The sequence below is a fragment of the Siphateles boraxobius genome, unplaced genomic scaffold, assembly GCF_051911475.1.
Source record: "Siphateles boraxobius isolate OS27281-9 unplaced genomic scaffold, OSU_SipBor_1 25, whole genome shotgun sequence".
In the NCBI taxonomy this organism is placed as follows: Eukaryota; Metazoa; Chordata; class Actinopteri; order Cypriniformes; family Leuciscidae; genus Siphateles; species Siphateles boraxobius.
The window spans coordinates 34,780,001-34,803,869 of record NW_027508866.1 but is presented as its reverse complement, the minus strand read 5'-3'; the positions used below and the strand labels follow the sequence as shown (position 1 = coordinate 34,803,869).

The 23,869-nt window shown below is 34.2% G+C and overlaps 2 protein-coding genes across 5 annotated transcripts in view; both read right to left on the bottom strand.

Moving 5' to 3' along the window:
* Positions 1-1,104: 1,104 nt before the first annotated feature.
* On the bottom strand, positions 1,105-7,021 carry ckmt2a (creatine kinase, mitochondrial 2a (sarcomeric)). 3 transcript variants are annotated; one of them, XM_077243723.1, is made up of 10 exons: positions 6,835-7,021; positions 5,353-5,536; positions 3,574-3,772; positions 3,165-3,260; positions 2,855-3,076; positions 2,390-2,475; positions 1,928-2,051; positions 1,646-1,780; positions 1,426-1,551; positions 1,105-1,346 (listed from the first exon to the last, which is right to left on the bottom strand). In XM_077243723.1, the coding sequence occupies exons 2-10, from the start codon at positions 5,493-5,495 to the stop codon at positions 1,230-1,232; spliced, it is 1,248 nt and encodes a 415-aa protein (XP_077099838.1). In that variant the 5' UTR covers positions 5,496-5,536; positions 6,835-7,021; the 3' UTR covers positions 1,105-1,229. The 3 variants fall into 3 exon arrangements, with proteins under 3 accessions (XP_077099838.1, XP_077099840.1, XP_077099839.1); XM_077243725.1 differs by lacking the exon at positions 2,390-2,475 and adding an exon at positions 2,619-2,704 and having other exon boundaries at positions 6,835-6,942; XM_077243724.1 differs by having other exon boundaries at positions 6,734-6,853.
* A 1,438-nt stretch (positions 7,022-8,459) lies between these two features.
* The window catches only part of rasgrf2a (Ras protein-specific guanine nucleotide-releasing factor 2a), a 43,850-nt gene continuing 28,440 nt past the window's right edge, over positions 8,460-23,869 (bottom strand). For both annotated transcript variants that reach the window (XM_077243721.1, XM_077243722.1), the window contains 11 exons: positions 23,427-23,516; positions 23,241-23,347; positions 20,695-20,807; positions 19,612-19,672; positions 19,434-19,537; positions 19,276-19,360; positions 17,725-17,922; positions 17,526-17,605; positions 17,324-17,441; positions 17,152-17,220; positions 8,460-9,579 (listed from right to left, as the gene is read on the bottom strand). In XM_077243721.1, the coding sequence (XP_077099836.1) occupies positions 9,481-9,579; positions 17,152-17,220; positions 17,324-17,441; positions 17,526-17,605; positions 17,725-17,922; positions 19,276-19,360; positions 19,434-19,537; positions 19,612-19,672; positions 20,695-20,807; positions 23,241-23,347; positions 23,427-23,516 (1,124 nt within the window). In that variant the 3' untranslated portion in view covers positions 8,460-9,480. The remainder of the gene's footprint in view (positions 9,580-17,151; positions 17,221-17,323; positions 17,442-17,525; positions 17,606-17,724; positions 17,923-19,275; positions 19,361-19,433; positions 19,538-19,611; positions 19,673-20,694; positions 20,808-23,240; positions 23,348-23,426; positions 23,517-23,869) is intronic.

Sequence of the window (23,869 nt, the reverse complement as noted above, 5' to 3'; positions counted from 1 at the left end):
CATTATCAGATACGTCACTAAGCAGCTCTAAGTGGAGAAATTAGCCCGACTGGATTAGTCTAACGAGAGGCCAGTGTCTGGTGTTTAATTAATTACAGGTTAAACCATGTAAAGAGGGTTCTGTCAAAATGGATTTTTCAGCACTTTACTAATGACCAAAGACTATGGTTGGACAAACAGTGTTTACACATATATAGAGAGGTATAAAGATTATTATTTTGAATTGCATCAATGCCTCAGATGAATAAATAGACTTTGAGGAGGTGACGTTGTATTAAGTCAGACACAGACCCCAGATTTATTGAGAAATCTTCAAGAAAAGAGTCTTGGTTTGATCAGTGTAGTGCATGTGCCTGGACACTAGGGGCCTCATTTATAAAATGTTTAAGATTTAATCTTAAAGTGTGCATACGCTAAAATCCAGTCATATTTTCATATTTATAAAAACGGTCTTTGACGTGGTAAAATGTTTAGCACCATGTCAGGGTCTAAGACGTATGCACTTTTCCTTGTGGCAAAGAGTTGGGAGTACTGCAGTGTATTTAGAAATCCAAACAATTCCTGCCACTCGCCATTCTCAAGTAAAGGATTAGGATGTTGACTGACTGGTGCTCTTTTACATGTTAATGATATTAAGTAGGCTGCATTTACAAGGCGGAGATCTGAAACCATTCAGCTGCACTCAATTTCAAGATCATTTGCGATTTATAGATTTCACATCTGGAAGAGAGTCTTATGCATGTACGGTCGTTCTCTAAATCACACGTAACGCGCATCTGAGAAATGATTGTAAGATCAAATATAGGACGGTTTCTACCCAACAATTTATAAATGAGGCCCTGGGTTCCCAGAATCTTAGCTCCGTTTTGTTATGATATACCCATGTCTGTGATAGCAGAGCAAATGTGTTCACTTTGTTAGTAACATCCTGCTGCTAAATACTTAAGAGTAAAAAGCTTCTGGCAGCAATATAAGATGAGTCAGTCTACACTGCAAAGCAAGCAACACGACAAGAAGCTCTCTATGCCGCTACCAAGTAAATAGTCTTTGTTGATTGTAATAGCAGAGTTCTAGTTGATGTTAGTGGTTGAAATAAGGAATTCGTAGTATTAGGGTTCATTTTATTGAGCTTTCTATACATATAAGACCTTCAGGTCTGGGATTGGTGGAAGGAGTGTCCTTGTTTCTCTTCGGTGTACTGGATCCAACCTTCATCAGAAGATTGTTGCTCACTTCTTAAAATGTTGGATGGGGGCGGGGATCTTGATATCCTGGCCCTTCTCTAGCTTCTTCTCACACTCGACAAGGTAGTTGACACCATCGACGACCAGCTGCACCAGTTCCACCTGGTAAAGAAAAGCAGAGTTACACCAGAATCTTATGCATGTAAATCTCTATATTAACCCACTGGCTTGAATGACCTACCTCGGATTTGCCCAGGCGGTCAAGGTTTGAGATGTCGAAAGTGTCGCCAACAGCAGCTGTGTCCACACCTCCAGTGCCACGCTTCTGAAGCCGCAAATTATCCAGGATCTTGCCAAAACGAGGGTCCTACAGGCAATTGTTTTAATTAGACAGGTTTCCGCCATTCAATACTCCTTCTTTTCCAAAGCTTTCACTATAAGATAAAGCTAATTACTGTTACCTTGCTGAGCTTTGGCAAGCGGACGTGTACTCCAGCCCTGAGGCCAGTGCCCAGGTTGGATGGGCAAGTCAGTACGTAACCAAGATGTTCATTCCACATGAACTCCCAGCCTCGCTCCTGAATCAAATGTTCCACCTGTTCAACAGAGAAGCAAACAACGGATGAAAGACATTAACTTAAAAGGACTATTTTACAGATAAGACTGTCAAATATACAGCTCTTGATACGTTGTTGAGCAGTCAGCTTGGTTAATGGACAAGTATGAAGGTGGTGTGGTTTTACCTGTTTGAGTCCTTTGCAGAACCTCTCAAACACCCTTTTCATGTTGCCACCCTTCTCCATGGAGATGACACGGGTGTGGTCTTCCTCATTGATCCATATTAAGAAGGTCTTCTCATTGTTATGCCTTGCAAATGATTGGATGTTTAAGAGACAAGAAGAAGCTTGCTCAAAACCAAAATGTCATGTAGGAACCATATATCGCACATGGATGATTTTACTGTACTGTCAGTCATGCCAGTAAGTCATTCATGCTTTATGAAGTCAAGAGCATTTTGCAATAGTGTTTCATGACATGCATTTAATCTTACATTGAATTTAAGCTTTGGTTCATCTGAAGACTTAATTGCAGGCAAAAGTGAGAATTATATATATATATATATATATATATATATCTTATGTGACTTATCTTGTTAGCTACACAAATGGTGATCAAGTCATGCTAAGAACTTCGTAAAGCCATACCAGATGCCTCTTGCATCTGGCCAGTCACGGGCCATAAAGGCACAAGTCAACAAGGGGGACACAGGTTTGTCAAACAGGAAGTGGTCCTACAGAAGGATGAAAGGTAGACAAAGGTAGGTGGAACTGGAGAAGTAGAGCAGAAAAAGGGGAAGATGCAACCTATACAAAACTGAGTGGGAACTGTTAGGGCTGTGCTACCATGGCTTCTTCTCACTCACTCTAGCCTTACCAGATCCCACGAGCATCTGGCCAATCCCTGGCCATCCCAGATGCAGTGAGCAAAGGAGACACTGGCTTGTCAAAGAGAAAATGCTCCTAAGCCATGCCAGCATGAAAGGAAGAGTTCAGCATCATGATATGTGGAAGCAACTCCATTAAACCCAATCACACATTATCAACCAAACCTTGAACCCAGTTGGAACCAAAATATCCCATGACAGAATGAACTTTACGGAAGCAACTCACATCAATAAGTCTCTGCTGTTCAGCATCACTCATTTCAGTTAGGCTGTAGTAACGTCCAGCTAGGTCTCCTTTTAAGCCAGCCAAGGCCTGGACAGTCACTCTCTCCACTTCACGTCGCTCAGAGCGGCTGCAGGCAGGGGGAAGGCTGAGGCCACGGATGCTGCGGCCTGTGCGCACACGGGAGGACAGGACGTAGCGTTCGTCAAATACGGCTGAATGGACCTGCAAGATAAACAACCAGGAAGAAAATAGAATCAAATGGAACTCTGAGAAACTCTTTTTACATGATGAGATAAAAACAGATGTGCACCTTGGAGGCATCCAGGTCAGTGGGATGCTTCATAGTCTTTGGGTCATAGCCATTGTGTCTATCCTTGATTACAGGATCAAAGATTTCAGCAAACACCTGCAACAGAGAAGTCAAGGGCGTTGTCTCATTAAGACTGGAGAGGCAAAATCAGATCTTGTAGAAAAGACCAGTTTATACAATGATGAATTTGACTTGGTCTTGCTTGTTTATGTTGTTTAGTAGTGATTTGGTGCTGGTCTAGATAGCAGACCAACATAGTCATTCACCAGCAAAACTTAAAAAGCCAGCATCCCAAATACAATGCATGCTGTTGACCAGCTGGTCCTTTCAGCAAGGGTTGAACAAAACATTCTTGAGAAGAGAAGTTGGATATTTTATGCATTTAGGTATTTTGAATGTATTGCTGTACCTCATAGCTCTCCTCGTCACCAGCAACCATACCGACTGTCTTGATGAAGGGATGACCGGGGTTGTCCACACCAGTCTGAATGCACTGGTCAAGAGTCCAGTTGTTTGGGGTAACCTTGTCCCTCAGCTTGGCATAGATGGCAGGGGTCAGTGCACTGGACATACAGTTGTTGTGTTTGCGAAGGTCAGGGAAGTCAGCACTGTTGAGGAACACAATGTCATATCTTGAGTCATGTTCTGTCTTTGACCCTGTGGAAAAAGTGACTGAGAGGAAAATTATGTCCAAGTTGTTGGCAGCCATGGCATTCTTGTAGAAATTAGGAGTTTGTTGCGAAGCAATCTTGTTAATTATATTGTATATAATTTGCGGGCCTCAGGGAGCCGCTATTAATATGTGTGGTATTGAAATCACTTTTAAATGCACACTAGCTTTTTACTTTCACTTTCGAGATACGCGGTCACACATACTCTGTGAATAGGGAGTGGCAGTAATTACCACACATTTTAAAAGATTAGATATTTGTCAGTGGCGCTCAGGATCTGCAAATCATTTGCCATCGTCCTATCTGTCATCTCTCTTTACTCTCTTCATGTGGTAACTGAAATCTGATGTACTGTAACAGGCTACCGCAGCAAGCCTAACCATGTCCCTTTAGGGGCTCCGTAGAATGCGTTATTCATTTTCCGTGCCTCTCCAAATATGGATTTAGGCTTCAGGCACACCCCTAGTCATTGGCCCTGGCTCAAACGGCACACTTGATAATTCAGTCATATCACGAGACTACAGTGTAGACTTTATAGTGGGATTACTACCCGAAATTATATCCAGGATTATGTCAGTGTGGATTTAGAGGATCGCAAAGTCTGAGAGTGGCATTTGGAGCAGATGGACTTCTTGTGAACTGGGCCTAAATCCAAAATCTACAGCCCTTATACGCCGTTTTTGTGGTAGCCCTGTATACTTCTATGGTATCGCTGTCGAAGAGTAATTAGCTGGTGAAGTGGATTTACTTATCGTAGAGTTAATGAAAGTTATTATCTGAGCATTGTTATGTTTGCAGAGGATGAAATAAAAGATGTCAGTGGACCGGGAAAATTTTAAAAGCAATGGTTAATTCATATTTCCATAAATTCTTACCTTTAAGCTGTGGAAATATAAACCGGAAGACAGAACACAACGAGCGCAGCACTGAAAAGGAGCAGGACTACATAAGGCCTATAGGACTGTGACAAGAGACTGGCTAATCAGAAAAAGTTAATGTAGTTACTCAGTTGAAGGTTAAGGTATGAATCAGGATGTTGGATCAACCTAAAAGACTAACTCGCTTCACAGTAGGTTCCTTCAAGAAACTTCAGTCTTGGTCTGCTGATCTGATTTGATCTTTGGGATCTATTAGCGCGGAGGAGTGTGATGTGTGGAAAAAGGACATAAGCTACTTAAGTGTCATGTTCCCACCCATTTACCTTTCACTTAGTTAACTTTTGGCACTTCATCACAGAGTACATCATGACCTCTACGCCTGATCATATTTTTTATTCATCACAGAACAGGTGCAAGTTAACTCTGATGGTATAGAAACATACCACACCCTTCTGGGTGCATTTGATGAATGTTTAAAACATATTAGCTTCTCATGCAATTTATTCAGACTTGATTAGCAATGTGGTAAGTGACAAATAATGCAAGAAAGAGTCTAGATATTTATTAAACAATGATTTGCTATATTCCATGCAGTATTATCAATGGGATATAACTGAATTCATCACTCCTAGTGCTTACCTGGGAGGGTATAGTTTCCTCCTCTGATCTGCTGAGATGGCAGCACTGTCACTCAATAGATAACCGGTTGCCGCCGCACCGGCTCCAATGCTCGCCATGAGCAAGCCACGGCTCGACATCATCTTGGCGAATGAGCTTGCCATCTTCACACCGTTTCTTGTCAAAAAGTTCAGATGGGTCAGCACTGGAAGAACAGGTTTTCAGAATGATCATAGCAATGAATACTTCATTTCAGACTATAGCCATCACCAAACAAATGTGTTAGTTAACGGATGAAGGTGTTTCACCTAAGGTGAAAAGTTTCACCTGATATAAAATTGCAGCTTACTTGATTGTTCACCTTATTAGGAGACCGATTTATTAATACTTCCTGAACATTCTTACATCCATTTAGCATAGGTGGTTGCATTGTTTTCATCTTAAATCTTAAAGACTCATCCATTACTAAAGGACAGTTATGGATACATTTTTTAATGTTCCCGAGAATTTTCTTAAATACAGAGCATTGTTTAGTAACCAAGCCAAATATGATTTTGGCATATTTTGTAAAAGAGAACCAAGCCACACTAATAACAATCCCTCAAATATTAAGAGCATTGGTCAATCTATCTAAGGGAGATTCCTAAACTTTAACATTTGATGACATACTTCACAAATCCAACCCCGTTGACACTACTGGGAAAGTGAAAGTGTTATTAATAGACTAGCACACTACATGAAGTGTTTGGAATGAAGCCCCAACTGGCATCGGTCTATCCTGAGGCCTCGTGGTCAGCCGTGACATTCTGAACCGGTCACACAAGTGTACAAAACCCGACTAGAATCTGGCAGCCTGAACTCAGATCTGCATAAAACACCAAAACCAAGAACACTGTGTGATACTTCTGAACAGGTGGCCCATCACCACTCCACCATGCTTTAAAGTCTATCTCTTGGCGGAGTTGTGGGGGATTATTAGGCTTTTAACTCAAGGATTAGTCTATAATGTTTGGAGAACACAATTAAATAATAATCTAGCTGTTAGGGTTTGATAGCTATAGCTATGTTATGGAATAATCTAGTTGTCTGATAAACCTGGCATTGTACTTTACAAATATTGCTGGCTCTTTGGTGAATTGCTTTTGTAAGTCGCTTTGGATAAAAAGCATCTGCTAAATGCATAAATGTAAGATGCTAGAACAACTGTATAATGTCCTTAAAGATGGCATAGGGATTCCACTAAATGCTTCTTGTTGAAAAAGTAACCTGTGCCGTATGGGTATCTGCAATGTATTTTACAGTCAAGTTTTAAAATGAATTAAAACATTGATTAAATATACACTGCAGTACACTTTGTAAATATCCAAGCAAAAAAACGAAATCAATGAAAACTATTTCTTACCAGTCAATGGAATTCCTTATTCTCAAACTTAGCTTTAGCTCTCTCTGAGAAAAGATTCAAGTGATTTTGTTTTATGATTAAGTAGTAGAAGAGATTTTTACCTGTAGAGTGTCCTCTGTTACAGTAGGCTGGGTCAGAAAGCACACAGTCTGTGGGTGAAGCTGGCGCTCCTCCCAGGATATGGGATTAGAAGCCGACCTGATGGCCAATCCTCTTCCACGTAATTGCCAGGTCATAACCCATGTCTGGCGTCCGGCTTGTCCTTGAGACCTGCCGCCATGGTCCGGCATTTTGCACTGTACGCAACCTCTTAAATAGAACCACTATCAGCTCTTTAAAACTTCTTAGTCTTACCTGGAAAAAGTGGACTTCTACAATACTTTTTTGAAATCACTATCACAACTTGTAAATGCACCAGACAGACAGAATTATAGATAGACTGATTGATATATCTAATTGATCTTTTGAATGCATAATAGAAAACAAGCATACGACAAAAATACAAGATAAGACAAAAAAGTTTTATTTCATAATTCACAGTTACATCATGGATAGGTGAACATTTATGTTGGTAATTGAAAAAAGACATGTATGTGAATTCATATATGAAAAGAGGTAAATACACTTCAGGAAGTGTGCATGATTCAAAAACATTGTTTAAATAAAAACAACAACGCAGGCAGCTTAAAGTTCTCAATAATGACTGTTTTCCAGGTTAAAATAAACGCATATATAACCAATTAAATAGACAGGGCACTGTACATATTCTGCTGAAACTATTATTGATTAGCTTGTTCGGGTGTGTTTGATTAGGTTTGAGCAAAACCTCGAGGGCCAGAGTAAAGAACCCCAGCGGTAGGGGGCGCTATTACGCATCTTCTGAAATAGTATCAAAAACAAGCGAAGAAGAAGCAGAAACAAGAGATGTTTAATATCTTTAATATCTACTAAATATCCTTATCAAATGACATGTCGAACCCATGAAGAGGAAACGATTGTGAAGCTTTGTGGGTGTTTATGGACTTGATCTACTCCATCTGCGGACAAAGTCTTTGCCAAAAATGGGATTTTTACAGCTCTTTGTTCAAAATGTTGCTTTTTTTATTAAACTTACCCACATTCAAGTGTTGATAAAAAAGAATGCAAGAAGCTATAATACAATGTTTTTTGTTGTTGTTTAAAAGAGAGGCTCTGTTCTTTTCTTTTGATATATTGTGAGTTCAGATATTCAGACAACTAAATATTCTGGCTGCCATTAACATTTTGTGAAAATGATCAATAATCTTAGCGCTGGCTGGCAACTTTGTTTAACTCTTTCCTCACCAGCGTTTTTGAAAAAAGTTGCCAGACACCACCAGCATTTTTGATCATCTTCACAAAATTTTCATGGCCCCCAGATTATATTGTTGTATGAATATTTGAATATGCAATATATCAAAATAAAGAACAGAGCCTCTGCTCTGTGCCTGTTTTATTCTAGCTTCATGCTTTCTTTTTTTATCAACACTTGAAGGTGGGTAAGTTTCATTAAAAAAGCAAGACTTGGAGCAAAAAGCTTAGAAAATCAAATTTTTGTCAAAGAATCCAGATAGGATTAAAACAACGATCAAAACAAAGATGGAGTTGATCGAGTCCATCAACACCCCTAAAGCTTCACAGTCCTATATCTCGTCCTGGGTCGACATTTCATTTAGTAACGTAGGCAGTTTTGATTTATATGCCGTTTAATGTAGCTGATCGCATTTGGACACACAAATGGATCTGCCTACATATGATATCAGTTGTTTCTGCTTCTTCTTCGCCTGTGGTTTAATCAGGAGAGTCATTCCTCTTTCAGAATACGTTTAATAGCACCCCCTACCGTATAACAGTGAAAACTTGGAAAGCCGGAAAATTCCGTCAATGGCGGGGAAAGAGTAAAAAAAATGCTGGTGGGAAAGAGTTAAGTGTAGAACATACGAAACAAATGCTTTGAACAATAGCAACTGCTATTTTTTATCCATTAGATAAAGAAAACATTTTAAAATATAATGGAAATTAATTTTGTATTTTTGAAAATTATATTAAATACAGATTCATGCAAACACATGCCAAAAATATCAAATGTTTCTACAAACAAAAACATGCTAAATGAGCAAATGCAGCCTCATGGCAAAATGCAGCTGACCTGCTGTGTAAACGAATGACACCTAACATTAACAAATGACAGATATTTCTGTTGGTAAACAGTAACAGTGATTGTTTGAGCTTTGACATTTCATGTTTGTCATCCATACGGGCGGATTTTAATGGAGGAGTGATTAATAAACTTGCTTGACAAAGTAGGACCAGCGAACATCAATCACACACTTGCGATGTCATTTACTGATATCTGAACAGACATTTCTACACATACTAAAATGATTCTCATTATACTATACTAAAGGAATCATCTGACATTTAAAATGGAACTGATATTTTGCATTCAGGTAAAACCATTTCAAGAGATTATCAAATTGATATTAAAATGTATCATGCTAGAAATATGCACTCCAGAATATTATAACTGTACATAATATTTTTAAAAAGGCACATTTATACCTGAGTTTACAACAAAAAAATCACAATACAAAAATCTATGCAATGAAGTAAATAAATGGATAGATTGTCGTTTCTATCATGGACAGACTTTAGTTCAGATGAAGTAGAGATTCCCACAAAAGCTTCTTACTTGATATCCGCGTCTGGTGTAAACATTATCGTCACGTTTAGTTGGCAGGAGGGATTTTTGGCTCAATCTTCAGAGATAGTTCATAAAGTGTGTCCTCATCCATAACTAGAGTCTTATCGAGGAGGAACTGTGTTACCTGAGAGAAGAACAGTCGATCACAACAGGATTCCACACTTGGTTCAGCAACCAGACTGAAGCTCATTTCCCTGTCATGTTTTAAGTCTAGTCTGCGATATGTTGCATAAACTGAAAACCAAGTCTTTAACCTTATAAAGTCTATTCCATCAAGGCCTCTAAATTATCAACATGATCAAACCGTTACTAAAAAACCTGTTGTACACAATCTACTACATACTTTCTGTCGTCTGATTGATAGTTTATACTTTTTTGGCAATTAAAAACCTTTTAGTTTAATTGTATAAAAAAATAACAGCTTGTGAGTTTTCGCTGTGAAATCTTTACTGATTTTTATTAAGTAAACATACGAATAACAATATTGTTAGCAATATTTCCAGATGAACATTTACTGGACTGAAGTAACTTAGGTTTACTTGAATTCTACATGCATCTTAAAAAAAAAAAACATGTTAAAACGTGAGTATTAAACTAGATAAAAAGTTTGTTGGCAAACTTTAAGTTGGCTTGAAAAAGCCTAGCCAGAAAGTTTGAAGTAGTTTTAAAAGCTAGAATTAGAATTAGAATTAGCTGTTAGAATTAGTTAGAAAGAAAGATTAGTTAGAAAGAAAGAAAGAAAGAAAGAAAGAAAGAAGAAAGATTAGTTAGAAAGAAAGAAAGAAATAATTAGTTAGAAAGATTAGTTAGAAAGAAAGAAAGAAAGAAAGAAAGAAAGAAGAAAGATTAGTTAGAAAGAAAGAAAGAAAGAAAGAAGAAAGATTAGTTAGAAAGAAAGAAAGAAAGAAAGAAAGAAGAAAGATTAGTTAGAAAGAAAGAAAGAAAGAAAGAAAGATTAGTTAGAAAGAAAGAAAGATTAGTTAGAAAGAAAGAAAGAAGAAATATTAGTTAGAAAGAAAGAAGAAATATTAGTTAGAAAGAAAGAAAGAAAGAAAGAAAGAAGAAATATTAGTTAGAAAGAAAGAAAGAAAGAAAGAAAGAAAGAAAGAAAAAGAAAGAAAGAAAGAAAGAAGAAAGATTAGTTAGAAAGAAAGAAAGAAAGAATTAGTTAGAAAGAAAGATTAGTTAGAAAGAAAGAAAGAAAGAAAGAAAGAAAGAAAGAAAGAAAGAAAGAAAGAAGAAAGAATAGTTAGAAAGAAAGAAAGAAGAAAGATTAGTTAGAAAGAAAGAAAGAAAGAAAGAAGAAAGATTAGTTAGAAAGAAAGAAAGAAAAAGAAAGAAAGAAAGAAGAAAGATTAGTTAGAAAGAAAGAAAGAAAGAAAGAAAGAAAGAAAGAAGAAAGATTAGTTAGAAAGAAAGAAGAAAGATTAGTTAGAAAGAAAGAAGAAAGATTAGTTAGAAAGAAAGAAGAAAGATTAGTTAGAAAGAAAGAAAGAAAGAAAGAAAGAAAGAAAGAAAGAAAGAAGAAAGATTAGTTAGAAAGAAAGAAAGAAGAAAGATTAGTTAGAAAGAAAGAAAGAAAGATTAGTTAGAAAGAAAGAAAGAAAGAAGAAAGATTAGTTAGAAAGAAAGAAAGAAAGAAGAAAGATTAGTTAGAAAGAAAGAAAGAAAAAGAAAGAAAGAAAAAGAAAGAAAGAAAGAAAGGAAGAAAGAAAGAAAGAAAGAAGAAGAAAGATTAGTTAGAAAGAAAGAAAGAAAGAAGAAAGATTAGTTAGAAAGAAAGAAAGAAAGAATTAGTTAGAAAGAAAGATTAGTTAGAAAGAAAGAAAGAAAGAAAGAAAGAATAGTTAGAAAGAAAGAAAGAAGAAAGATTAGTTAGAAAGAAAGAAAGAAAGAAAGAAGAAAGATTAGTTAGAAAGAAAGAAAAAGAAAGAAAGAAAGAAAGAAAGAAGAAAGATTAGTTAGAAAGAAAGAAAGAAAGAAAGAAGAAAGATTAGTTAGAAAGAAAGAAGAAAGATTAGTTAGAAAGAAAGAAAGAAAGAAAGAAAGAAAGAAAGAAGAAAGAATAGTTAGAAAGAAAGATTAGTTAGAAAGAAAGAAAGAAAGAAGAAAGATTAGTTAGAAAGAAAGAAAGAAAAAGAAAGAAAGAAAGAAAGAAAGAAAGAAGAAAGATTAGTTAGAAAGAAAGAAAGAAAGAAAGAAAGAAAGAAAGAAAGAAAGAAAGAAGAAAGATTAGTTAGAAAGAAAGAAGAAAGATTAGTTAGAAAGAAAGAAAGAAAGAAAGAAAGAAAGAAAGATTAGTTAGAAAGAAAGAAAGAAGAAAGATTAGTTAGAAAGAAAGAAAGAAAGATTAGTTAGAAAGAAAGAAAGAAAGAAGAAAGATTAGTTAGAAAGAAAGAAAGAAAGAAAGAAAGAAGAAAGATTAGTTAGAAAGAAAGAAAGAAAGAAAGAAAGAAAGAAGAAAGATTAGTTAGAAAGAAAGAAAAAGAAAGAAAGAAAGAAAGAAAGAAAGAAAGAAAGAAAGAAAGAAGAAAGATTAGTTAGAAAGAAAGAAAGAAAGAAGAAAGATTAGTTAGAAAGAAAGAAAGAAAGAAGAAAGATTAGTTAGAAAGAAAGAAAGAAAGAAAGAAGAAAGATTAGTTAGAAAGAAAGAAAGAAGAAAGATTAGTTAGAAAGAAAGAAAGAAAGAAAGAAGAAAGATTAGTTAGAAAGAAAGAAAGAAGAAAGATTAGTTAGAAAGAAAGAAAGAAAGAAGAAAGATTAGTTAGAAAGAAAGAAAGAAAGAAAGAAGAAAGATTAGTTAGAAAGAAAGAAAGAAAGATTAGTTAGAAAGAAAGAAGAAAGATTAGTTAGAAAGAAAGAAAGAAAGAAGAAAGAAGAAAGATTAGTTAGAAAGAAAGAAAGAAAGAAGAAAGAAGAAAGATTAGTTAGAAAGAAAGAAAGAAAAAGAAAGAAGAAAGATTAGTTAGAAAGAAAGAAAGAAAGAAAGAAGAAAGATTAGTTAGAAAGAAAGAAAGAAAGAAAGAAAGAAGAAAGATTAGTTAGAAAGAAAGAAAGAAAGAAAGAAGAAAGATTAGTTAGAAAGAAAGAAAGAAAAAGAAAGAAAGAAAGAAAGAAAGAAAGAAGAAAGATTAGTTAGAAAGAAAGAAAGAAAGAAAGAAAGAAAGAAAGAAAGAAAGAAAAAAGAAAGATTAGTTAGAAAGAAAGAAAGAAAGAAGAAAGATTAGTTAGAAAGAAAGAAAGAAAGAAAGAAAGAAAGAAGAAAGATTAGTTAGAAAGAAAGAAAGAAAGAAAGAAGAAAGATTAGTTAGAAAGAAAGAAAGAAAAAGAAAGAAAGAAAGAAAGAAAGAAAGAAAGAAAGAAAGAAAGAAAAAAGAAAGATTAGTTAGAAAGAAAGAAAGAAAGAAGAAAGATTAGTTAGAAAGAAAGAAAGAAAGAAAGAAAGAAGAAAGATTAGTAAGAAAGAAAGAAAGAAGAAAGAAAGAAGAAAGATTAGTTAGAAAGAAAGAAAGAAAGAAAGAAAGGAAGAAAGAAAGAAAGAAGAAAGATTAGTTAGAAAGAAAGAAAGAAAGAAAGAAAGAAAGAAAGAAAGAAAGATTAGTTAGAAAGAAAGAAAGAAGAAAGATTAGTTAGAAAGAAAGAAAGAAAGATTAGTTAGAAAGAAAGAAAGAAAGAAGAAAGATTAGTTAGAAAGAAAGAAAGAAAGAAAGAAAGAAGAAAGATTAGTTAGAAAGAAAGAAAGAAAGAAAGAAAGAAAGAAGAAAGATTAGTTAGAAAGAAAGAAAGAAAAAGAAAGAAAGAAAGAAAGAAAGAAAGAAAGAAAGAAAGAAAGAAAGAAGAAAGATTAGTTAGAAAGAAAGAAAGAAAGAAGAAAGATTAGTTAGAAAGAAAGAAAGAAAGAAGAAAGATTAGTTAGAAAGAAAGAAAGAAAGAAAGAAGAAAGATTAGTTAGAAAGAAAGAAAGAAGAAAGATTAGTTAGAAAGAAAGAAAGAAAGAAAGAAGAAAGATTAGTTAGAAAGAAAGAAAGAAAGAAGAAAGATTAGTTAGAAAGAAAGAAAGAAAGAAAGAAGAAAGATTAGTTAGAAAGAAAGAAAGAAAGATTAGTTAGAAAGAAAGAAGAAAGATTAGTTAGAAAGAAAGAAAGAAAGAAGAAAGAAGAAAGATTAGTTAGAAAGAAAGAAAGAAAGAAGAAAGAAGAAAGATTAGTTAGAAAGAAAGAAAGAAAAAGAAAGAAGAAAGATTAGTTAGAAAGAAAGAAAGAAAGAAAGAAGAAAGATTAGTTAGAAAGAAAGAAAGAAAGAAAGAAAGAAGAAAGATTAGTTAGAAAGAAAGAAAGAAAGAAAGAAGAAAGATTAGTTAGAAAGAAAGAAAGAAAAAGAAAGAAAGAAAGAAAGAAAGAAAGAAGAAAGATTAGTTAGAAAGAAAGAAAGAAAGAAAGAAAGAAAGAAAGAAAGAAAAAAGAAAGATTAGTTAGAAAGAAAGAAAGAAAGAAGAAAGATTAGTTAGAAAGAAAGAAAGAAAGAAAGAAAGAAAGAAAGAAGAAAGATTAGTTAGAAAGAAAGAAAGAAAGAAAGAAGAAAGATTAGTTAGAAAGAAAGAAAGAAAAAGAAAGAAAGAAAGAAAGAAAGAAAGAAAGAAAGAAAGAAAGAAAAAAGAAAGATTAGTTAGAAAGAAAGAAAGAAAGAAGAAAGATTAGTTAGAAAGAAAGAAAGAAAGAAAGAAAGAAGAAAGATTAGTAAGAAAGAAAGAAAGAAGAAAGAAAGAAGAAAGATTAGTTAGAAAGAAAGAAAGAAAGAAAGAAAGGAAGAAAGAAAGAAAGAAGAAAGATTAGTTAGAAATAAAGAAGAAAGATTAGTTAGAAAGAAAGAAGAAAGATTAGTTAGAAAGAAAGAAAGAAAGAAAGAAAGAAAGATTAGTTAGAAAGAAAGAAAGAAAGAAAGAAAGAAGAAAGATTGGTTAGAAAGAAAGAAAGAAAGAAGAAAGATTAGTTAGAAAGAAAGAAAGAAAAAGAAAGAAAGAAAGAAAGAAAGAAAGAAAGAAAAAAGATTAGTTAGAAAGAAAGAAAGAAAGAAAGAAGAAAGATTAGTTAGAAAGAAAGAAAGAAAGAAAGAAAGAAGAAAGATTAGTTAGAAAGAAAGAAAGATTAGTTAGAAAGAAAGAAAGATTAGTTAGAAAGAAGAAATATTAGTTAGAAAGAAAGAAAGAAGAAATATTAGTTAGAAAGAAAGAAAGAAAGAAAGAAAGAAAGAAAGAAAGAAAGAAAGAAAGAAAGAGAAAGAAAAAAGAAAGATTAGTTAGAAAGAAAGAAAGAAAGAAGAAAGATTAGTTAGAAAGAAAGAAAGAAAGAAGAAAGAAAGATTAGTAAGAAAGAAAGAAAGAAAGAAAGAAAGAAGAAAGATTAGTTAGAAAGAAAGAAAGAAAGAAGAAAGATTAGTTAGAAAGAAAGAAAGAAAGAAGAAAGATTAGTAAGAAAGAAAGAAAGAAAGAAAGAAAGAAGAAAGATTAGTTAGAAAGAAAGAAAGAAGAAAGATTAGTTAGAAAGAAAGAAAGAAAGAAGAAAGAAAGATTAGTAAGAAAGAAAGAAAGAAAGAAAGAAAGAAAGAAGAAAGATTAGTTAGAAAGAAAGAAAGAAAGAAAGAGAAAGAAAAAAGAAAGATTAGTTAGAAAGAAAGAAAGAAAGAAGAAAGATTAGTTAGAAAGAAAGAAAGAAAGAAGAAAGATTAGTAAGAAAGAAAGAAAGAAAGAAAGAAAGAAAGAAAGAAAGAAAGAAGAAAGATTAGTTAGAAAGAAAGAAAGAAAGAAAGAAAGAAAGAAAGAAGAAAGATTAGTTAGAAAGAAAGAAGAAAGATTAGTTAGAAAGAAAGAAAGAAAGAAAGAAAGAAAGAAAGAAAGAAAGAAGAAAGATTAGTTAGAAAGAAAGAAAGAAAGAAGAAAGATTAGTTAGAAAGAAAGAAAGAAAAAGAAAGAAAGAAAGAAAGAAAGAAGAAAGATTAGTTAGAAAGAAAGAAAGAAAGAAAGAAGAAAGATTAGTTAGAAAGAAAGAAAGAAAGAAAGAAAGAAAGAAAGAAGAAAGATTAGTTAGAAAGAAAGAAAGATTAGTTAGAAAGAAAGAAAGATTAGTTAGAAAGAAAGAAGATTAGTTAGAAAGAAAGAAAGAAAGAAAGAAGAAAGATTAGTTAGAAAGAAAGAAAGAAAAAGAAAGAAAGAAAGAAAGAAGAAAGATTAGTTAGAAAGAAAGAAAGAAAGAAGAAAGATTAGTTAGAAAGAAAGAAAGATAGATTAGTTAGTAAGAAAAAAAGAAAAAAGAAATATTAGTTAGAAAGAAAGAAAGACAGAAAGAAAGAAGAAAGATTAGTTAGAAAGAAAGAAGAAAGATTAGTTAGAAAGAAAGAAAGAAAGAAGAAAGATTAGTTAGAAAGAAAGAAAGAAAGAAAGAAAGAAAGAAAGAAGAAAGATTAGTTAGAAAGAAAGAAAGAAAGATAGATTAGTTAGTAAGAAAGAAAGATAGATTAGATAGATAGATAGATAGATAGATAGATAGATAGATAGATAGATAGATAGATAGATAGAAAGAGATAGATAGATGGATAGATAGATAGATAGAAAGAGATAGATAGATGGATAGATGGATAGATAGATAGATAGATAGATAGATAGATAGATAGATAGATAGATAGATAGATAGATAGATAGATAGATAGATAGATAGATAGATAGATAGATAGATAGATAGATAAGTTCATTAGTACATATAGAATGGTAGTTTAATTGAGTCTTGGGCTTCAGGGAGTTTAGATTTGAGTTTTTGTGTTGTACACTGCTGGGCCACCGTAGCCTTGGCTCAATTTGAACTGTTGCAATGAAAGTCAATGGGATTTTTATGATTTTTAATATTAATTTTTAAGAAATCTGAAAGTCAAATCAGTCTGAAAAGATATAGCACACTAAGTCAGAACAGTCTGAAGGTCTGACCCGAGTTTGGAGTTTGTAGAGTTAAAGCTCTAGGAGGAGTAGCAGTCAGAAAATTTTGGTTAATAAAAAGAAGAAGAAAAAGAATAATAATAAGTTTAAATAGGATTTCAGTAAGTTGGCTTTCACAAGCCAACTTAATAAGATTATCAGGCTTTTGAGGATTGAGGTTTACGTATTTGTTCATCTCTCAATCATCATTGTATTGCATTGCATTATAAAAACAGAGCTTTGATCATAAAACTAAGCATTTAAATATAATATTACTGAGATGTATTATTGCCAGATACATCGAGACGACTGATATTAATATTAACTGATATTAATTGCATTTTATGCAAGTAATATATACTGTTATAAAGAATTTCATCTCACTTCCTGGTCATAAAATATCAGCATCTGCACCAAATTGAATATTTTTGCTAAGTTTGGGCCACTGAATAAAATTTAGCGTTTTTTCCTCCATATTTTCACTATATCAGACATATAAGCTATAAAAGACTGATGCATTAAATATGAATCTAAACAAAAAAAATGCATGCAAACTTTTTTTGTCTAAGGGTTCAATAAACAGTTCAATTTCAGAAAACATTCTGACATGTTTCATAAGTCAGGCAGCACAGGGTTAAAAGTGTGCATGAGCAATTTAGTGTGCACTTGACCTAAAAAGCAATTCTGTATCTACAGCTTCCATAAGGTCTCGCTATACGTCAAGAAAGACTGTACCTTGGGTTGCAGTTCTATCCTGTAGGGCGCCTGCTGAAACTGTCGAATCTCTCGTATTATGTGTGAGATCTGTGAAGTACAACAAAAGCACAGCTCTTTACTGATGACTACACAATATAAACTGTTGTCTTTCAAAATCCTGACAGCATCTTGAGTAATTTGAGCATTTTACCATCCTCATTTTAGAGAAGTTGACCAGCCCCTCCTCAGTGAAGTTGGGCGTTCCTTCCTCGATAAACGCCAAATCCGTCAGGTACATGCCCAGATAGGGCACACACGGAGGGTTACAGCTGTGGATTAAATACCACACCACACCACACATTTGACAGTGTATGTGTTTATATTCAGTGTAAAACTAACATACACAAACTTACTTTTTCAGAGTTTCCCTCAGATTCTTAAACCTCCCTTCAGATGAAACTATCTTCTGCAGCCTGTCCATAAGAGCTTTGGTCTGACAATAAACAAAATCCATGCATGGTTAAAATGGACAAAATGCACACACAAAACACTAATACTGTGTTTGTTTAATGCTTTTAATCCTATGGAATCTCTGAGGCTTTCTCAACCCACCTGTTTGCAGACCTTGAGCCATGTTTTCTTTAACCTGTAGATGGCGCTGCGGTTCAGAGCGGACGTGATCTCCAAGACTCCGTTGTAGTTGTTGAGACAGCGGCATATATCAGCCACAGCCAGCCACTTCTCAATAGAGTTGGCTCTGGAGCTCACGTCGCATTGAGCCATGATCTGAGACGCCACCAGATTACTCATCTATAGACAAAAATGATCATTCAGTTATACTGACTTTCTGTCTTTTGGATAATTTTGTCTGTGTTAATGCCAACTGCATACATTTTGGCAAAATTGTATTTTTATTGGAATTTCACCTTCATTTCCTTTACTATATCTATTTTACACTAAGTACACAAGATAGTTACACTAAGGACATTAAAGGCAGTCTTTGTTAATAGGCTTTTGTTCTGTTGGCGATTGTTATAAATTAAAAAGATGGTGCCATTTTCTCAGGTTTGGCCTATAAAGCAAATACTAGCTTTCTCCTGTTTTCTGCTTCTGCGTATTATAAAGCCAATTGGATTATGCAGCAATAATTGTGCGGGCGCATAGGTATGGATGTATAATTTTGTGTGTGTGTGTGTGTGTGTGTGTGTGTGTGTGTGTGTGTGTGTGTGTGTGTGTGTGTGTGTGTGTGTGTGTGTGTGTGTGTGCGTGTGCGTGTGTGTGTGCGTTTAATCTTTGAGAGAAAGAAATTCTACTGTAAATTCTACCTCTTGTACTTTTTCTTTTTTTAATTCAACTATAACCTGTCAAAAGTCTTTAAAATGAGACCAAATCTGGCAGTTTTTTGACACAGACATTTTTGTTCTCAGAGGACCTCAGAGAAACTTTTTTAATTGATGACCAAGGGTTAAATGCATGCAATTGCTGTTTAATGTTGTCTTTTTTAGTCTTAAAAATGTGTATATCTTTCTATATCTACACGAGGATTTCCCAAATGGGGGTTTATGAGTTGATGAAAAGCTAATAATTAATTATACTGAATGTAAAATTAAAATAAATCACGGGGCTGTGATTCTCAAATCAAAGGCTGTAATTTAATTAACTGTATAGTCGGATACAGTTGTACTAAAAAATAAAAAAGAATATTTAATAATTCACACTGAAACATGCAGCAGACTTCATTATTATAACTACCACCAAATATTTTTTATTTTACAGTACAACTATAATTTACAATATAATTATAGTTAAAACATACATCTAATAATAATAATTATTATTATTATTATCGACATCTGTGAGCATGCAAATGTGCCATTAAAGTATTGAAATCTCTTAAAATATCTGGTACTTCAAGTAAATGTTTTACGTCTAGGAGGTTTGGCTGACAAAAAAGTTTGGGAGCCCCTGATGTACACTAGCAGTCAAAATTCTGTGTTTCTCATTATCTTTACCATCTTTTATTCTAAAAGCTTCTGCTTAAATGACTAAAAATAGCTTTGTAGACAAATCTTAATTGCGCAAAACCATTCTGTCATTATTATTTTAAAATCTGAGGATGTGTGTCTGATCTTTTGATGTTTATAGATTATAATTTTTGCCCACATCATTGAAGTGCTGACTGGTCTTCATAATGTACGGAGTCCTTTCATTTTTGTCCGTTTTCATCCAGCCTTGACCAAGAAACTCCCTAGAAAGACATTAAACACCTTTATCAAACAGTACTATAGAGTAAATCACCAACAATCTGATGGAATACTCACTCGTATGGAATATTCCGGAACACAATATGGTCCAGTAGAGTAATTTGTTCCGCTAGTTCCATTGCCGAGAGTGACTCAAAGCATTCGACCCTCGGACACTCGGACTACAAAACACACGCAAAATTACACAGGGATGAAAGAGATACATCTAATCACACTTCAGTGAAGTGACACTAACCATTTGGACAATATCCTCAATCTTCAGCTGTGAATCATCTGGCTCTTCTTGAGAAAGTGCACTGGGGAAAGAGTAAAGAGTTAAGGAGCAGTTCACCTCAAATATAATATATTTAAATCCATATATAAATATAAATTCTATTCTCCCCATAGAACACATATTTAATCATTTAAATCCACTTCACAAAATCCCATAGCATTCCTCCTAAGTCTTGTCTTCCACATACTCTACCATTCAATATACTTTATACCTATAATACTTTTATTCAACAAGGACCCATTAAATTGATCAAAAGTGACAGTAAAGACATTTATAATGGTACAAAAGATTTCTATTTCAAATAAATGCTTTTCTTTTAAACTTTGTATAAATCCTGGGAAAAAAAGCATCTCGGTTTCTGCAAAAATGGCAGCACAACTGTTTTCAACACTAATGATGATCAGAAATGTTTCTTGAGCAGCAAATCAGCGTATTAGCATGATTCCTGAAGGATCATGTGACACTGTAAATTCAACCTTTATCACATGAATAAATAACATTTTAAAATATATTCACATAGAAAACAGTTTTTTTAAATTGTAATAATATTTCACTATTTTTTACTGTATTTTTTATATTTAAAGAATGCAGTCTTTGTGAGCAGAATCTTCTTTACTGACTTTTAAACTCACGAAATGAGTTTAAATTCACTCACTTAATCTTACGAAAGTCTTCAAGACCTGACATCCCTGGAGATGTTCTCACTTTCTCGCTTTATTTCTGATTGCTGGCAAGAATGTAGAATTAGGCTCACGCCATTATATGCATTTTGTGATAACCATATTAATACTAATACTGCTATTATGAAAGATACAAAAGTAATGATGCCATGCCATCCTAATAAATGCTGTTTTGGTAAAAATCTGAATTTTAACTAAGATGTTTACTCTTTTAATCTAAAATTATCCAGCTAGTCAAAGTTTAACGTGTACACACTTCAGCTAACACAAGGTGAGTAGTTGATGAAATATGTTTGGTGAATAATCACGGAGCCATCAAACTCTTCCTCTGAGATTGGTAAGGATTCCTCCATGGAAGCTTCACCTGAGTATGTTAGCTGCAGCCTTCCTCTCCTGTGGCAGAAGATCTGGATCTCGCAGAACCTCCTCCAGCAGAGCGACCACAGCCGCCGTCAGTTCTGCGTTCATCTCAAAGTCCTGCAAACACAGACAAACACATGGAGTTGCAACGACCCGACGGAAAACAGGGTTGTATGATGTGGTGGCCATTCTGGCTAATGTTTAGTGCTGGTGAGGTTCGGGATGTTCCTGTACTTTATGGCCATAAAACCTGAACACAGTGTGTAAATGCGAATCAACCGTTACTGATGCGTGGGGTTTTACAAATTTAACACAAAAATAGTGTTTGTGTGCATGAACATGATCCTTCAGAAATCATTCTAATATGCAGATTTTCTGCTGAAGAAACTTTTCTGATTATTCTCAATGTCGAAAACTGTTCTACTGCTTCATATATTTGTAGAAACCATGATAAATTTTTTCCGGATTTTTTGATGAATAGAAAGTTCAGAAGACCAGCATTTATTTGAAATATAATCTTTTGTAACATTACAAATGTCTACAATCACATTTGATCAATATTGTAAGGAAGCTTGCCACTGAATATTTCTCTCACACTTCAGATTGTTTTTCTCTCGCACTTATAAAATCGCAGTTATAAAGTCAGAATTGCAAGATATAAACTCAAATAACTGAAATAAATATCAGAATTGTGGGGTCACTTTATCTCTGAAATGGACTTTATAACTCGCAATTGGGGTTTATGGTTATGGAGTTTATATCGCGCAATTAAGGGATGTATGGGATATAAACTCACAATTGTGAGAAAAAAAGTCAGAATTTCGAGATATGAACTCGCAATTGCAAGAATTTTTTTTAAGAATTGTGAGATTCATTGTGATATACATTTTTCCGTGGCGGAAACAAGCTTCCATAATGAAATGCATCTTTGTTGAATAAAAGTATTACTATCTTTTTAAAAAAACTGACTGACCCCAAACTATTTAACAGTAGTTTATTTAAATATAGATTTTTTTTTTCAAATTTCAAGTGAATTTGAGAAAATATACAAGACAATATTATTTGAATAGTGCTTGTTACAATATATATTTCAAAGCAGCTTGAAAAAGAATCATCCCTTAGTTATGAGTTTATGCAATTTATCGGCGTTATATCAGCCACATTAGATATCAGCATCAGTCATTAAGATACTCACTATTCATATATCACTAGATAAAGCATCTTCTAAATAACTGCCTGCTTTCTCAAACTGCTGTGAGCCAGAAGAATGGGACATACTACAATAAATAAACCACCAGCTTCCTTCAAATGCCATGCATGCTAAAGAATGGAGTAGATTTGACTGGACGCATGTTCCTGACATGTTAACAGCGCGGGGCCCTTGGGGGTCCGCTGACATTTCAGCACAGTCACTACTGCACACGATGAAGGAATGAAGAGCAAAGCAGGGCTGACAATGAGGTGTGAGGACACGTCATAGCGGCTGTTTGAACAGACCTGTCCTGATAGAGTCACATGCCCAATGCTGATCATAAAATGCAAATAATAAATCGTATAATCATGCACAGGTAAAATAGCAAATGTACAAATGCAAAGGTACAAATGTTTTGAGTTTATTGGCATTTTGTTTACTTTAAAAAAAGAGGGTTTGTGATTTGATGGAAAGTTAATAATTAATTATATTGAATGTAAAATTAAAATAAATAAACGGGGCTCCATGATATTTGCAATGTAATTATCAAATCAAATAGAGCAATTTAAATAACTGTATAGCCTGATGCGCTGCAAGTTTCAGAGTGAAGCATTTCATTATTTAATTCTTTTAAATAAATAATATAAAATTGCATAAATTATTATTGAACTGACTAAAGTATTTAAACGGTGAAGGTCACATTAAAAACATACATTTTAACATTAGACGTAAATTTGATGTTACATCTACTTGTTTTATAGAATTGTTCTATTGTCCATCCTGTGTGGCATCAGAAGAAACTGTAATTCAATTACAGGAAAATTGGAAGGGGAGTAATCCATCATTAAATTACGGTAATTAATTACTTAGTAATGCATTACACCCAACATGTGATTGTGTCATTAAATTATTGAAATATTAACATAAAATCTCAGAGGTTGGTTCAATATTTTACGTCTGAAGTTAAACCCATTGCTTTATTACAATAAACAATTTGAATTACACTTTGTTTTACAGTACGTGTACTTGTCTAAGAAAAACCTCGGTAATATAAGGTAACAGCATTGGTTAAGGTTAGGTTCAGGGTTTGTACCAAGCTATAACCCAGTTATTACAATTACTGTAATAAGTACATAGTATGTACATGTCGAAAAGGACAGTAAAATAAAGTGCTTCCACAATTTTGCTACTATGTTGGTAGTTTGTAATACAAAACAATTGTCTTAATGTACTGTGATTAATCAACAGGGGAAAGTATCTCTTTTAGAATTATACCCTCTTCACCTGCTCTATTATGAATGATAAATGGCTCAAGGAACTGAAACTGGCTGGCAGGAAATGATACAAGTCCCACAAACCTGCGAGTGTTTGGAAACCCAGTGGCGCAGAACATTGAGCACTCTGTTGGTGGCGGCCCTGCGGATGAGGAACTCTTTATCGCATGATTTCTCTGGGTTGGTAAATCCTGAATAGAGACAGCAGAGAAGTGTGTGAGCGTGACGAGGAGTGTGACGCGACGGGAGATCAGTTTCAGTGAGTCTAACCCTGTGGGCTGCTGTGTCCTGCGGCGGCGGTGGCGATGGCGAAGGCGGATGTGGGGGACACCACACAGCGGGAGCTCTCGGGACACTGACCTATGAGCACACGAAGGGAGAAAACACTGTTAAACAAGAAGACTCGCATCTTTTTTCACAATCCATGCAGAAAATTTATTGAAATTAAAGTCCCCCTGTAGTCAATTATTCTATCCCTTAAAACTCATCTCTACACGATTTTTCATATCGACATAAACATATACCGGATAACCTGGCATCCCTCGAGCCTCCCCTGCTAGTTCTCTGTTAATGATATGTTACAGCCCGCCGGCACGTTGATCTGATTGGTTACAAGGTAGTTTGTGACGTCAGAAACACTAGCGATTTCAAACCGTGTTTTTGAGACTGTCTTTAGTTCACTGCAGTTTTAAGGAAAAAATACTCAGCAATGC